The sequence below is a fragment of the Narcine bancroftii genome, chromosome 4 (assembly GCF_036971445.1).
Source record: "Narcine bancroftii isolate sNarBan1 chromosome 4, sNarBan1.hap1, whole genome shotgun sequence".
Lineage (NCBI taxonomy): Eukaryota > Metazoa > Chordata > Chondrichthyes > Torpediniformes > Narcinidae > Narcine > Narcine bancroftii.
This window is the reverse complement of record NC_091472.1, coordinates 129,218,701-129,235,528: the sequence shown is the minus strand read 5'-3', so window position 1 is coordinate 129,235,528 and position 16,828 is coordinate 129,218,701. Positions and strand designations below refer to the sequence as shown.

Sequence of the window (16,828 nt, the reverse complement as noted above, 5' to 3'; positions counted from 1 at the left end):
TCTAGATGACTACATGCAATGAAGCCAACATGTTTGTTCTAATTTTGATAAAGGAAGAACACTAAAATAAATGGCACAAATAAAACTTTTTAAGATATAAAAATCTATATTTTTAAGACAATGGGTTTATCAGTAAAGTTTAAATATTTGATTTCTTTTTGCAATCATTATTGGACCTGACATTTGTGTAAGAAGCAATTTGAAGATCGTTATACTTGCCCAAGAAGAAAAGATTCTCTTTTATGGTGTTGGTTAGTTTAAAACCACTTCCAGGTCATTTCACATCACTGCACAATTTCATCTGGACAATTTCAGGTGTATCCATCCAAATTTTTCTTAAACACCTGAATGCAGAGGCTGGTGGGATTGAAGATGAGGGGTGTATAATATGAGAGGCATTGATAAGGTAAATATTAATAGTCTCTTTCCTAAGATTTCCAGACAAGGTTGGTTGGTTGGTGAAACAAGCTTCTGGGAACAGGTAAAATTGCAATGTTAAAAAGACATTTAGACAGGAATGTGGAGAGAAAAGCAACTGTTCACACTAACCATTTGAGACTCTTGTATTTACACTGTGAAAGATATTTCCACCTTTTAATAGATAATAAATGTATAGAACAGGAATGCTGATTGAATAATAGTATGGTGTGAGATTATTCACGTCTGCAAACCAACAACATGTTGCACTTGGAATGTGCCTCTAAAATAATGGGATGGGGGAATGGGAGGGAAGTGAAATTAGACAAGGTTAGGGATGCAGAACCTGAAGTATTCGATAGATCACCAATTGTGATTTCCAATAGATCTTCAGTTCAGTTGAGTTCAATATAATCTGTAAAATATGATGTATAATGGTAAGCCTGTTTTATCTTATTTGTTCAATTTTTCTCCCATCGACTTTGAAATGTTATGATCATTAGTGTATATCACACTTTATTCTGAAAGGAGTTTTCTATGATATCCACATATTTAGAATTCTTGCGGGAGATGCCTTCCATCAAAAATGCCATTCAATAAGTCAATTATATTTTGTCTCACAGTCCTATCTGGCCAATAAAAATGAAACTGTTCTCGGACCCAGAATGCAATTGGTGTTAATGGATTGAAATGTTCATTATAGGAGGTCTCCTAAGTGGAAGAACAAAGTCTTCTCTTTCATAAGGCTCATTACCAACATTCCTTATGCCTTAGCAGACTACTGAGATTATGTCTGTGTATTTTTTATGATTTAAAATTGGCATACACATCAAGATCACTGACTAAAATTTAAATTTCACTCCTGTTACAATGTGCTTGGGGGTTGGGTACAGAACTACACTTCTATGTTCAAGTCTGCATGTATCAAAATGAAGCAAGTGTAATGAAAAAACTCGTCAAATTACATTTGTTAATAGATTGACAGAACTTACAATAACATAAAAACAATTGTGAATGTTTTTATTTAAGGAGGCTGCTGCAATCAGATGATAATAAACTTGACGAAAGCCAATGTCCATATCGAGTGAAGAAATTAGTATCTAGAAACTTGAGTGACTTTGTGCCTGAATTTCAGAATATAAATGCACACTCAAGATTCCAAAGTTTGGAAGACAAAATACATCTACATTTGTTCACAGTATATTTAATGCAAAGAATACTGGTTTAATTCTTAGGACTGAAATGTACCCTCTATCCACAACTTTGTATCTAGAAATAAGAGGTGCATGCCAGGTTGTTTCCATTCCAATATTTTTGGTGATCCACCCAACCGTAATCCACAAGCTGTATTCACAGATTATTTACTGGCCATGATCAAGAACTCATTCCTTCCAATCCCTCATTCGGGACACAACTTCCACCTCTTATCCCAACGCCACTTCAGTTCCGAACCCTGACTGGAATCTCATAGATTTAGAATGTGTTCTTTTATCTGTGGTCCTGAGCTGACCCTTTGGTCCTCCTATATTAGGACACAAAGTCTTTACAATTCTAATTCTTTCTGGTGGTCATTGTGGTATGTTGGGTCTCCTTTTCTTTGGCTTGGCTTCGCGGACGAAGATTTATGGAGGGGGTAAAAGTCCACGTCAGCTGCAGGCTCGTTTGTGGCTGACAAGTCCGATGCGGGACAGGCAGACACGGTTGCAGCAGCTGCAGGGGAAAATTGGTTGGTTGGGGTTGGGTGTTGGGTTTTTCCTCCTTTGCCTTTTGTCAGTGAGGTGGGCTCTGCGGTCTTCTTCAAAGGAAGTTGCTGCCCGCCAAACTGTGAGGCGCCAAGATGCACGGTTTGAGGCGATATCAGCCCACTGGCGGTGGTCAATGTGGCAGGCACCAAGAGATTTCTTTAGGCAGTCCTTGTACCTTTTCTTTGGTGCACCTCTGTCACGGTGGCCAGTGGAGAGCTCGCCATATAACACGATCTTGGGAAGGCGATGGTCCTCCATTCTGGAGACGTAACCCATCTAGCGCAGCTGGATCTTCAGCAGCGTGGACTCGATGCTGTCGACCTCTGCCATCTCGAGTACTTCGACGTTAGGGATGAAAGCGCTCCAATGGATGTTGAGGATGGAGCGGAGACAACGTTGGTGGAAGCGTTCTAGGAGCCGTAGGTGATGCCGGTAGAGGACCCATAATTCAGAGCCGAACAGGAGTGTGGGTATGACAACGGCTCTGTATACGCTTATCTTTGTGAGGTTTTTCAGTTGGTTGTTTTTCCAGACTCTTTTGTGTAGTCTTCCAAAGGCACTATTTGCCTTGGCGAGTCTGTTGTCTATCTCATTGTCGATCCTTGCATCTGATGAAATGGTGCAGCCGAGATAGGTAAACTGGTTGACCGTTTTGAGTTTTGTGTGCCCGAAGGAGATGTGGGGGGGCTGGTAGTCATGGTGGGGAGCTGGCTGATGGAGGACCTCAGTTTTCTTCAGGCTGACTTCCAGGCCAAACATTTTGGCAGTTTCCGCAAAGCAGGACGTCAAGCGCTGAAGAGCTGGCTCTGAATGGGCAACTAAAGCGGCATCGTCTGCAAAGAGTAGTTCACGGACAAGTTTCTCTTGTGTCTTGGTGTGAGCTTGCAGGCGCCTCAGATTGAAGAGACTGCCATCCGTGCGGTACCGGATGTAAACAGTGTCTTCATTGTTGGGGTCTTTCATGGCTTGGTTCAGCATCATGCTGAAGAAGATTGAAAAGAGGGTTGGTGCGAGAACACAGCCTTGCTTCACGCCATTGTTAATGGAGAAGGGTTCAGAGAGCTCATTGCTGTATCTGACCCGACCTTGTTGGTTTTCGTGCAGTTGGATAATCATGTTGAGGAACTTTGGGGGACATCCGATGCGCTCTAGTATTTGCCAAAGCCCTTTCCTGCTCACGGTGTCGAAGGCTTTGGTGAGGTCAACAAAGGTGATGTAGAGTCCTTTGTTTTGTTCTCTGCACTTTTCTTGGAGCTGTCTGAGGGCAAAGACCATGTCAGTAGTTCCTCTGTTTGCGCGAAAGCCGCACTGTGATTCTGGGAGAATATTCTCGGCGACACTAGGTATTATTCTATTTAGTAGAATCCTAGCGAAGATTTTGCCTGCAATGGAGAGCAACGTGATTCCCCTGTAGTTTGAGCAGTCTGATTTCTCGCCTTTGTTTTTGTACAGGGTGATGATGGTGGCATCATGAAGATCCTGAGGCAGTTTTCCTTGGTCCCAACAAAGCTTGAAAAACTCATGCAGTTTGGCATGCAGAGTTTTGCCGCCAGCCTTCCAGACCTCTGGGGGGATTCCATCCATACTTGCTGCTTTGCCACTTTTCAGTTGTTCGATTACCTTATATGTCTCATCCAGGGTGAGGGCCTCATCCAGCTCTAGCCTTAGGGGCTGTTGAGGGAGCTGGAGCAGGGCGGAATCTTGGACTGAGCAGTTGGCACTGAAAAGAGATTGGAAGTGTTCTGACCATCGGTTGAGGATGGAGATCTTGTCGCTGAGGAGGACTTTGCCGTCTGAGCTGCGCAGCGGGCTTTGGACTTGGTAATATCATTACAGATATCATTACATGATATCATTAATATCATTACTGTAATGATATCTAACATGATGAATGTTGGACATTCATACCTATGAATGTTCATAGGTATTCATATATAGGTATCATTCTGACACCTATATATCTTTCATGTATTCTACCTGTACACCCCTTATGGCACCTCTGAAATTTCTAGGATTCAGGGTTTCTGAGAAGATTCAAAAGGTTCCAGAGAAATGTTGGTTGCTTCCTAAGAGATATTATAACATAACATTGAACTAAATTAAGATTAAAAATTGTTGTGCTTACAGTTTAAAATTGTAAATTATATCATAACTGATAGCGCAAATATTTTTACCCAGGATAAGTACATTAACAATACATGCAAGGTTGATTAAGCCAGGATGAAAGTAAGACAACAGCAGGAAAAGAACCATCATAATCATGACTTGTCAACAGTATCCCAATATAGGTAGATAGTTTTATTAAAATGGTCAAAAACACCCAATGCTAGCTTATCAAATGAACATGCAAACTATGTGATGAAAAAGACCAAGTTTCATATAGTTTGCCTTTTAGAAGAGTTGTTGTAAAATAGACCTGAGCAATGGATAGAAGAAACAAATTATTTTCTGTGTTTTGACGATAATCACAGCATCTACAGACGTGCGTTTCACTGGGATGATGATTATTTTAGGATTGGGACAGTAGGGCGACAGGAGGAGTGTTTGGAAAGCAAATGCTGGAGGATCAAAAGAATGGAGAGATTGGAATGGGCAGAAGGAGGACTTCGACCTTAGCAGTGACTCTGGGTGTGTTGTCAGTACAAAGTAGGGAAGTTTTACAGAATGAAAGATAATTAAGGGAAATGAGAAATCTTGGGGTCACAATCCAATTGTTGTGCCAGGATGACCTAGTTGTGCTTGGAATGTACAATAAAGGATTTTCCCGAGGAGCAAAGTGTGTTATCAATGTATATCAAAGTAAAATTATATCAGGACACAAGAGTAAATCACACTTGAAATTGAAATGAAATGACCTCAAAGTGGTTTTAAACTGAGCAACACGGTAAAAGAGAAAGTTTTCTTCTTGGGTGAGTATAACAATCTTCAAATTGCCACTTACACAAATGCCAGATCTAATAATGATTGCAAAAATAAATCAAATATTTAAACTTTACTGATAAACCTAAAAAGTCTTAAAAATAGATTTTTATATCATAAAAAATGTTATTTGTGCCTTTTTTATTTTAGAGTGTTCCTCCTTTATCAAAATTAGAACAAACATGTTGTCTTAAAAATTCATTTGCATTTTGCCTATTTCAGGCATGAAAGGATGCCAAAATTACACTAGAATATCCACTCTACATGCATAAAGAACACAAGTTGAACTATTCGATCAGTCTCCTTTATTGCAAAAGCTCCATCTCTGGAATGTCCCTGGCACATTTTGATGGAAGGGAAGGCTAGGAACAAAGTGGAGTTAAACAAGAAAATCTGCTGGGGTCAAGCGCAATACACAAAAGTGCTGGAGAAACTCAGCAGGTCAGACAGCATCCATAGGAAGTAAAAGATAACTAATGCTTACAACACTTACCTGATGAAGGGATCAGGCCCAAAATGGTTATTTTTTACTTTCTATGGATGCTGCATGTCCTGCTAAGTGTTTCCAGCACTTTTGTGTACCATGTTAGGAACGAAGCATTGACTTCTGACATTCAGAAGTATTAAAAAACTAATAAAAATGAAATAAATAATCAATGCAAAAAATTTTTAAAAATCATATAAATGATTCCACCACTCAGAATAATCAAAAACATTAAATGTATTTAAAGAATAACCAAACTTCTCACTTTCTTCCTAATGCATAGGCCTAAAATCCACATTGAAATAAATCAGGTCTCAGATCCTACAGCAGATCTGAACTGGCACAACATCCTAGAGTAAATTTCTCAGTACAATGCAAGTCAGGGAGTGAGGTGTCCAGCAACATAGCATACTGACAGCTGTGACATTATCTGTCATCCAGTTAGTCTTGGATTTAAAATACATAATTAAGTTTTGGACTACTTTAATAAATGTTGATAAATGTTGATTATTACCGTTTGCAGAAAATTGTACATTGCTATGATAAAAATTCCATGTTTGTGGCAGAATGATTTTATGAAACAGAATTTCACCACCAAAGGATTCCTCTCTCAGCAATATGGTTCTAACAAGCCTTCTAGAGGAGGACTAGTTAAAGGGATCGACTCCTCTAGTTAGCTTAGGTGTACTTTTTTCCTTTTTTGGTTTAGTTTCTACATTCTACAGCTTAATTTTGCAGCTTCCATACAAGGCATAGCTTCTTCAATTAAATTCTTTTTAGCCTGGGTAATTAATGGAATCACTTTAGGTGTCAATGATCAATTGAAGAATAAGCAACAGGAACAGCAGAGTGATGAAGAAAATGAAGGCCAACACATATGAGGCAGAAGACCAAATAATATTTATTTTCATGAAGGATTTCTCACTACTTCACTGGGAAGCAACAACTTCCAAATGGACACTCCCAGTTGAAACAGAAGTTTTTTTAAAAACAGAACAGGCAAAGTACATAATTTAACTAATGATTATAGGTATGGGTGAGCACCAACCAAACCTGAAAATCCCACTTCCATTATGATGGGTAGTATTTGTCAGATACTTTAAAAGCTATCACTGAGCTGTATCAACTGATGCAGACAAATTGAATTTCTGATTATATTTATTTTGACTATTTCACAAGCTGGCTACTTCAGATATGGCTCATGATCGGTGTCAGGAATTCAGAAAAAGTTGCACTGGTTTTTTTATAACAAGATGTTAGTGTAGTCAAATAAAATTGTGGTAGTAAGTGAAGCACAAAAGTCTGAAGACATTGCAATTGTTGAAAAACACTCCATGTCCATAGGAGCTAAAGATATATTGCCAATGTTTTGAGGCTGAGCCCTTTGTCAAGGTATGAGCAAAATGCAGATAGGTAGGTGACTGAATAAAAAGCTGGGGGAGGATGGAAGAAAGGGCAGGGGGAGGAGCACAGAGCAATAGGTGATAACTGCACACGGATAGGGCAGGAGAGGAAAGTTGAGAATTAATTGGGGGAGAGTTTGGGTAGTAAATGTATAACTGGAAGAAAGGAAACAGAGGGAAAGGAAACAGAGGGAAAGAAAAAAGGAAACTTTAGACGATAGGGAAAGAGAGAGATGGGGGTGGAAACTGACAGAAACTGGAGAAGTTGCTATTAAAGCCAGCTGGTTGGAGGGTGCCCAGATGGTATACGAGCTGTACTTCTTCCAAGTTACAAGTCATCTCAGTCTGGCAGTGCATGAGACTATGGACAGACATGTCAGCCTGGGGCAGGGAAATGAAATGGGTTGCCGGTGGAAGATCCCCACTATTGCAGCAGACAGAGTAAAGGTGCTCAGCGAAGCAATCTACCAATCTGTGCCCAATCTCTTGAGACAACAGCGAGAGCACCAGATGCAGGAGATGGCCCTTGATGATTCACAAATGTTGCTTCATTTGGAAGGACTGACTGTTTGGGCCCTGAATGGTGGTGAGGGAGGTGGTGTTGGTGCAAGTGTAGCACCTCCTGCAGTCACAAGGGTAGTGCTAAGAGGGCAATTGATGGAAAGGGAGAACTGGACAAGGGAATCTTGAAGGGATTGATCCCTGTGGAAGGCAAATAGGGGAGGAGAGGATAAGATGTGACTGGTGGTGGGATCATGTAGTAGGTGATAGAAATGACAGAGGATTACATGTCAGATTTGGATGCTGGTGGGGTGGCAGGTGAGGTCAAGGGGAATCCTGTCCTTGTTGCGCGTGGGGGTGGAGGGTCCAGAGCGGATGTGGAGGTAATGGAGGATATATGAGGGTCAAGTTGAAAGCAGTAGAGGGGTATTCAGGTGTTTTGAAGAAGGATATCTCAGATGGTCTGGCATGGAAGACCTTGTACTGACAGCAGATGTGATGGAGATGGAGGAATTTAGAGAAAGGAATGGAATGGATGTGAAGAGGTGTAGTCGAGGTAGCTAAGGGAGTTGGTGGTAGTAATATGGGTTGCCTTGGAAAATGTCAGTGAGGCCGACAATATTAGTGGATACTCTTGTTCTTCATTCCATACTCTGATGCTTTGACGCCAGCTGGAGTTGGAATCTTTCATTCATTTTAATGGTAGATAGCTCAAAAAACTTGACGTTTTCCATCTTCATCAACCTCCTTCAGCCTTAAAGACAATACACAAGTCTTCTGCTGTAGAATTAATACGAAATATTGAAATCTAGTGCATGTTGAAATCAGTTAGAATTTATCAATTGAATGTGTGAAATAGTTAAAGAATCAGAGGTATGGCACAAAAATCAGCTCTTTAACCCGAGCACCAAGAACAGGGAGAACATGAAAACTCCATGAAGACAACATATGAGGTCAGAATTGAACCTGGTCTTTGGGACCGTGAGGAAGTAGCTCTACCAGCTGGGCTGCTGGGCCACAAATATGACAGAGGAAAAGCATGAGAAAGGATGAGAAATTTCAGACAGGTTTCAGCTCACAAGAATTACTATTTTACTAACTTTTTCATTTCCTGTGATGCCATGCACAAATTATTCTGGGAGGAAAAGATGAGCACACAACAAATACTTCTTACTACACATTGTGAAACATGGATTCTGTTTGTGGCAGATTTGAAGTGATTAGAGGAGTGGTTTTCAAATTTTCTTTCAACTCATAGACCACCTTAAGTAATCCCTATGCCATAGGTGCTCCGTGATTAGCAAGGGATTACTTAAGGTGATCTGTGAGTAGAAAGGAGAAGTTTGAAAAACACTGTTTTAATCATACCTGACTCGTTATGTGCACAGTTTCATAACTCAAAAGGAAATGGGCTAATGATAATTTTTCTCAAGCAAAATATTTCAGTAACAATTGGGCCTAGAGCAGTGGTTCTCAACCTTTTTTCCTACTTACATACCACCTAAAGTAATCCTTTACTAATCACAGAGCTCCTATGGCATAGGGATTACTTAAAGTGGTATGTGAGTGGAAAGAAAAAGTTTGAAAACCACTGGATTAGAGGAATATACCTGGTGTTCAAGTTTGTGTGCTGGGATGTCATAGTCATGGGGCTCCTGCTGCCCCCTGACTAAACCCCCTGCAGTTTGCCTATAGATCCAACTGCTCTACAGATGATGCCATTGCCACCACCCTCCATCAAGGCCTCACCCACCTGGAAAATAAAGACACGCATGTTCAAATGCTGTTTATTGACTTCAGTTCAGCATTCAACACAATCATACCTCAGTACCCGACAGAGAAGTTGAGCCTTTTGGGTCTAAACACCTCCCTCTGGAATTGGACTCTTGCCTTCCTGACAGGGAGACCTGAGGCAGTCTGGATCAGAAATAGCACTTCTAAGACCATTACACTAAGCACTTAGTTCACTGCTATGAGCTGTTCATTCTGCTGACTCATGACTGTGCAGCAAAACACACTTGAACCACATCATCAAGTTTGCTGACGACACAACTGTGGTGGGCCTTGTCAACAAGAATGATGAGTCAGTGTATGGAGATGAGGTTCAGTCGCTAATGGACTGATGCAGAGCCAACAACTTGCATTTGAAATGTTAATAAAACAAAAGTGATGGTTGTCAACTTCAGGAGGGCCTGGGGGGATTACTCTCCGCTGATCATTGATAGCTCTACCACTGAGGTCATCAAGAGTACCAAGTTTCTTAGCGTGCACTTGGTGGAGAATCTCACCTGGTCCCTCAACACCAGCTCTAAAGCCAAGAAAGCCCAGCAGCATCTCTACTTCCTGTGAAGGCTGAGAAAAGCTCATCTCCCACCCTCCATCCTCATTATATTCTACAGAGGATGTTTTGAGAGCATTCTGAGCAATTGCATCACAGCCTGCAGAGGATAGTGGAGTCAATGGAGAAGATCATTGATGTCTCTCTTCCTACTATGACAGATATCTACAACACACAATGCATGCAGAAGGCAAATAACATTGTTAAGGACTTCACACACTCCTCTTGTAAATTTTTCTCCCTTTTGCCATCTGAAAGGAGGTATCATAGTATTCGGACCAACATGTCCATATTATGCAACAGTTTTTAATCCCAAGCCATCAGGCTCCTCAATTCCTAGAACATGTGTGCACTAGTATATCATGGATTTTTTTTTGTACAGGTGCTCAACCTTTTATCTGGAATCGTCAGGACTGGACACCTGCTGATGTTCAGAATCTTCTGGATTTTGGAATCATTTTGATTTCAGTCCCTTTAAGCAAATGCCTCATACCTCACCCCTACTGTCTATCCCCTCTGTTCATCCATTGCCCCCCTTCCCCTTCCCCTTCCGGCCGTCTGTTGACCCCCACCCCACCACCCAACAGGGCCGGTGCCAAACTGTTTTGTATCCTTAACCAGGCCGAGTGTGGGGGCGAGGTTTGATGTGAACCATACAGGAGGCTCTCGACCAGGTGGAGGCGACAGGGTGGCCCGAGAGCTTGGCCAGAGGTGGCCAGCATCCGCTGCTCAGAGTCAGCAGCCAAAAAGCCATACACGAGGTGCAGAGCTGCAGGAGGAGGGGACTGTCAAGGCAGTGGTGCCGAGTGCCGGTGGCTTTCAGGTGTTCCACCAGCTAATCAGGCTGGCTCTAAGGCACACCCCAGCTGCACAGCATCATCCGTCGCCTGCCTCTATCTAACTGCCAGTGTGGCAGCAGGGAGTGTTGTGCTGCTGAGCCCGAAGTTTACTAAGTGCCGCACTGGATTGTGGCAACGGCTCAACAATGGCTGTCTTCATTACCCATAATCCCTCATGTACCTGCATTACAGGTAAGAAAGACGGCCATTGGTCCTGCATTGATCCAGCCGCTGCCTGCCTCTCTCCGACTGAGTGCTAGGAGCTAAGGGCCACCTTTCCACCAAAGGTAAGAGAGGGCACCCACAGAGGGCGGGAACAGAGATGATGGAGCATTTATTACAGGAAATTAACATTACTTATGTGTAATGCTATCTACGGAGAAAAGTGCCTGTTTTTGGAGGTTGCTGGTTTTTGGAATTCCGGATAAAAGGTTAGACACCTGTATTATGACTTATTAGTTAATTCCTATTTATGTAAATCTGATCCATGATCCTGAAAAAATTCTATCTCATCTTTACTGTGCTATTAGTATTTACGGTATAAACAATAAATAAAGATGACTTGACCTGACCTGGCTTGAGAGGAAGATATATTGTGTGGGTACAGAAGTTGCAAAGTGTGAGAATATGGAGAAGTGCGTTATTATGGGAGAACAAGATGAGTGTAAAACAATAGAAGGAAATGGGAAAGAGCAACATTGTGATGAATATGATTATAGGTGATGCAAGTTCTGGAGATGCAAATTAATTAATGCAACAGCTATGATTTCTCTCTGATCAATCTAAGTGAAGAACCATATGAAGCATGTCACTGAAGACTCTCAAAAACTTTAATGATATACAGTGGAGAGCATTCTGGCTGGTTGTATTACTGTCTGGTGCAGAGGTGCCAAAGCTCAAAACAAAAAAATCTCCAGAGGAGTGTTAACTCAGTCTGCAACATCACAAGCACCAGATTTCACTCCATTGAGGACCTCTACAAGGGTGTCTGAAGAAAACAGACCATCCTCAAGGACCCCCACCACCTAGGCCATGCCCTCTTCACTCCACCACTATCGGGAAAAAGTACAGAAGCGTAAAGACGAGCACTCAGTGGCACAAGGATAGCTTCTTCCCTACTGTCATCAGAATCCTGAAATAGCAACATACCAGTCTTACTTTGAGTTTTTGGCCACCATTCTAATTTACTTTTGTAAGGTGGTTTATATGAATGTTTGCACTGTGATATTGCCACAAAACAATGAATTTTGTTGACTTGTTCATGACAAATTCTGATTCTGGTGTCGCACTCTTCCTAACGCATTTGGAAATATCTCGCACAAGTCTACTCATCTCCAGGAAAATACTTCTCCTTGTCCTTTCAACATCTGAGAATTTGAGTCCCTGAAACCTACCTTTTGTTTTTGACTTCTTTGGGTACATTTTTTTGACGTCCTTGCAGATGGAACACTTGTCCCCTTTAACAATCCTGACTTTTTTTCAGACACACAGTTACTTAACTTCTAAATATTTGTGACTACATGCCTGAACCTTAATGATGCATGTCTGCCTATTTATGATGCTGCTCAAATTTATAGGCCGCTTGGTTTAAGAACGTTTAAAAAATTAATGCACAAAAACCTTACAAATACGACAACCTAAAATATTGAAAGTATACCTGTAGAGGAATCAGATGGTTTAGCTGCCACATGTACATCTGTCGCAGAGCGTTCCATTTCTAAAAGATACATACAGTATACATAAAATAATATATCTGATGTCTAAAAACAGTAGTTATTTTCTGCTAAAAATTATGTAGATTGTGACAAAATACAAGCTATTGCAAAATAATAAAAGGATATTTTAACAACTTTTTTAACCATCAAATCACATCAAACAGACAATTTATTAAAGCTTCACTGAAACAGGGATTAAAATACTGTACTTATTGTTAATTCAATGAATGTTATGAAGTGACAAGAAGTAGTAAGAAAGAGATTATAATGAAAATTCTGATCATTTTACAAAGAAAAATATCAAGGTTTAGATTTGTGAGGCTGTGAAAAAGGAAGCTTGTTCAGCCATCAGGAATAAGTAAATGACAAAACAAAATGGAAGCAGAGGTGTGATGCAAAAGATACAAATCTAGAGGAAAGGCAAATTAAATAACATAACACAAAAATTGGAAGACATAGCATTTATTTGAGAAGAAATAAACAATCCAAAATCAATTTTTTCCCGAATGCACGGGAGCATGAGGCTCACTTCAGTGTGTCAGTACATTTTCCAGCACTAAATCATAACCTTTTATGCCATGGAACCTTAAGTGCTCAATGAAATGGCTCTTAATTGTATGAGTATCTGCCTCCAGCACCATTAGGAATGTCTTGTCATGCTCCCTGTTAGTGCTTCTGATCTCTTTATCCCATTTCACCCATATTGTCATCAAATGGAGCTTAAAATTGCACACTGCAATTATTGAAGAAAGTACTGGCTCATGGTGAAAGTTGGCCTGTCATGCACCCACAGCCTTCTTGACTATGTGATTTTTCCCATTTTCTCTATATCAGAAAGATTTCAGAACAAGGTGAATTTCAGCAGTCAATCCAGTTTGATGTCTTTATGCCTGACTGAGAGACTGCTTACAATGTTAAGACTACCTTCTTATATGTTGCATTTGAAGATGGTGACGCTGCCGGAGCCGCTGTAGCAGCAGCGCTGTCGTTAGTGTGAACCTGCGGAGAGTGATGGAGCAGAGATGCAGTGCTCCTGTGGGGTCCAGCTGCCCAGTCGACTGCCTTCAGCTCCGCACAGGCTTTGAATTGCCCAAGATGCCTATTATATTAATATTCAGTGTCAATTAAATGGCAGCAGCCACGAGAGGCTGTAGAGTCTGGGGAAGCGGAGAATTGGGGCAGTGCACCAGACAAGTGGAGGAGATGACTCGCGGGGACAGTGACCATGATGGCGGACCAGTAAGGGGGCTCTGTGACTGAGGCACCAGTAGATGCAGTGGGCTGCTGGCGATTCAAGACAAGGAACCTGTGGAAGCTGTGGGCTGTTGGAGACTGCTGTCAGGAGACTTGATGGAGACTGGCTTGAACTGGCTGGAGGGGGTGCCAGGTATTGGAACAAGGATGCAAGGAGGTTTTGGGGCACTAAGGGGTTCCTGACCATGTCAGAGGTTCAGATCTGGAGTTCAGGTTGCAAATAGTTTGGACTGGACTCTGTGTGGCTGCAGGGACTACAAAAGCACTGGAGGTGTATCTATGGACACTTAATGGCTCTTGGGGAATCTCTTTTGCTCTCTCTCTCTCTGACTGCAAGACTGACTGTAAGAAGAGCTTAGGCATTTCCTGCCCGTGGGGAATCTGATTGCCATGCATCATGCAAAAAGAAATTTCATGTAATATTATACTTTTTATTACTATGATAACATCTTGAATCTTGATCTTATGTTGATCAATACTTATTCTTTTTATCAGCATCATTCAAAAAAATGTTCAGTCTATTACTGTTTGATGTTCACTGCTTTAGAATTTTGGAGATTTATACAAAAAATGTTCTGTTTACACAATTTAGGGGTCTAAACAAGGACAACACAGGAGGAACTATCAAAGCAATATCCAAGCAGAAAACAAATGAAATTAAGGAATGCATTAAAATCACTGTTAAATTATTTATAATTTTAGTATTATCATGTTTGATGTGAGCATAATTAGTGACTAAGATGAACTACAACTGAATCTGAATGTTACTGAAAATGTTTATCATTTATATTTATTATCTCTTTTCACTTGAATGAATATTATATACTATTGTAGGTGATTTTTATAACAAACCTGTTTAGCTGCAATGAGTTAAAATTTCAGTTGATTATACAATGTACGTGACAATAAATTCATTATCATATGCAAAGTTCAAATGAAATAGAATTACCAATCACCTAAAGTAGTCAATGGAGGAATGAATCATCGAATCAAAAAGCAATAAAGATTTCTGGGTGGTGATAGATGCAAAGAATTACTGGAAGATGGAAGTGAAAAGCAAATGATGAGGGCTTCAGCAATAATTTAACTGATAATCACATGAATCAAATGAAAATATGAAAATACATTAATTTAAAAAAACTATGTATTGACAAAATATTGTAAGGTTTGAAAATAATAATTAATGTAATTTTAAAATCTTACCTTCAGATAACTGGAGGGAAGAGTCAGGAAGTGCATCAGCATCTTTCTTTTCCAAAGTTTCCATTTCATCTAAAATATATTTTAAAATTAATATCACGATGATGAGTTGTAATCTTGCCAAAATCAAAATCCATGAAATGACAGTGAAAAATAAATTCAAGCAAATTTGTGCAAGATAATCCAGACCATTGCCAGGATGCAATTCTTCAGCTAAGGAAGCAATCATGCTTGCATGCAACAAGATTCAGGTTTGGGCTTAAAATGCAAGCAACATTCATTCCAAAAAAGAGTCTTTGATCAATCTCCCACAAGTTTAAATACCTACCCTAAATATTCAATGGTAAACATTCTTGTTCTCCAACATCAAAATTGTGGACGGTAATGAGGGTGGGGTCAGGGGGCTAAGTGTTGACTAGAAATTCAAATGGACCATTTACATTAACATTATGGTTACAAGTCTTTTTTTCTTTTCTTTCTTTGGCTTGGCTTCGCGGACAAAGATTTATGGAGTGGTATGTCCACATCTGCTGCAGATTTGTTGGTGACTGACAAGTCCGATGCGGGATAGGCAGGCACGGTTGCAGCGGTTGCAAGGGAAAATTGGTGGGTTGGGGTTGGGTGTTGGGTTTTTCCTCCTTTGTCTTTTGTCAGTGAGGTGGGCTCTGCGGTCTTCTTCAAAGGAGGTTGCAGCCCGCCGAACTGTGAGGCGCCAAGATGCACGGTTGGAGGCGATATCAGCCCACTGGCGCTGGTCAATGTGGCAAGCACCAAGAGATTTCTTTAAGCAATCTTTGTACCTCTTCTTTGGTGCACCTCTGTCTTGGTGGCCAGTGGAGAGCTCACCATATAACATAATCTTGGGAAGGCGACGGTCCTCCATTCTGGAGACGTGACCCACCCAGCGCAGTTGGGTCTTCAGCAGCATGGATTCGATGCTTGCGGACTCTGCCAGCTCGAGTACTTCAATGTTGGTGATGAAGTCATTCCGATGAATGTTGAGGATGGAGCGGAGACAGCGCTGATGAAAGCGTTCTAGGAGCCGTAGGTGATACCGGTAGAGGACCCATGATTCAGAGCCGAACAGGAGCGTGGGTATGACAACAGCTCTGTACACGCTGATCTTTGTGTGTTTCTTCAGGTGATAGTTTTTCCAGACTCTTTTGTGTAGTCTTCCAAAGGCGCTATTTGCCTTGGCGAGTCTGTTGTCTACCTCTTTGTCGATCCTTGCATCAGATGAAATGGTGCAGCCGAGGTAGGTAAACTGGTTGACCGTTTTGAGTTCTGTGTGCCCGATGGAGATGTGGGGGTGCTGGTAGTCATGGTGGGGAGCTGGCTGATGGAGGACCTCAGTTTTCTTCAGGCTGACTTCCAGGCCAAACATTATGGCAGTTTCCGCAAAACAGGACATCATGCACTGGAGAGCTGGCTCTAAATGGGCAACTAAAGCGGCATCGTCTGCAAAGACCATTACAAGTGATACACTATTTATAAACATCATATTTTTGACATGCCTGAGGGGCTCCAGATCTAACAACTCAAAGCTCCACATCATTAAAGCCAAAAAACAAATTGGTCTGGCACCCCATCAACTATATACATGTATACATTCATTAACTGGTTTTTCATCTTCAATGGCCCCTTTTTAAAAGCTGCATTGGAGGATCTTCACCGAAAAAAAGTTCAACACTTTAAGAATGCTCATCACTGGCTTCTTAAAGGCAATTATGGATGCCAGCATAGGCATTTCTATGGTATGGCAGCTAGGCACCACTTGTGGGGGGGGGGGGTGGGTGGCCCACAATCCTCACCTCACCTGCCTGATATCTGAGCCTCTAGCCCAACAATGTATCTCCAACCCAGGAGTGTAGTGCTACCAGGGCTCACTTGAGCGTCCCGGAGCGCCTTTCCGGCACCTCACTGGGCCTGCATCTCATCGGGCCACTCCAGCACCTAGCTCAATGGGCAATGACCATCTTCCTTACCCATCATAACCACACAGCTGGAACCGTT

General features: G+C 41.4%; 1 protein-coding gene across 1 annotated transcript in view; it reads right to left on the bottom strand.

The window, feature by feature from the left end:
• Nucleotides 1-16,828, bottom strand: part of LOC138762391 (uncharacterized) — a 307,807-nt gene that overhangs the window by 197,377 nt on the left and 93,602 nt on the right. Inside the window, exons 18-19 of the mRNA XM_069936157.1 lie at nucleotides 14,819-14,887; nucleotides 12,304-12,363 (exon numbers count right to left, since the gene is read on the bottom strand). Coding sequence (XP_069792258.1) covers nucleotides 12,304-12,363; nucleotides 14,819-14,887 — 129 coding nt within the window. The remainder of the gene's footprint in view (nucleotides 1-12,303; nucleotides 12,364-14,818; nucleotides 14,888-16,828) is intronic.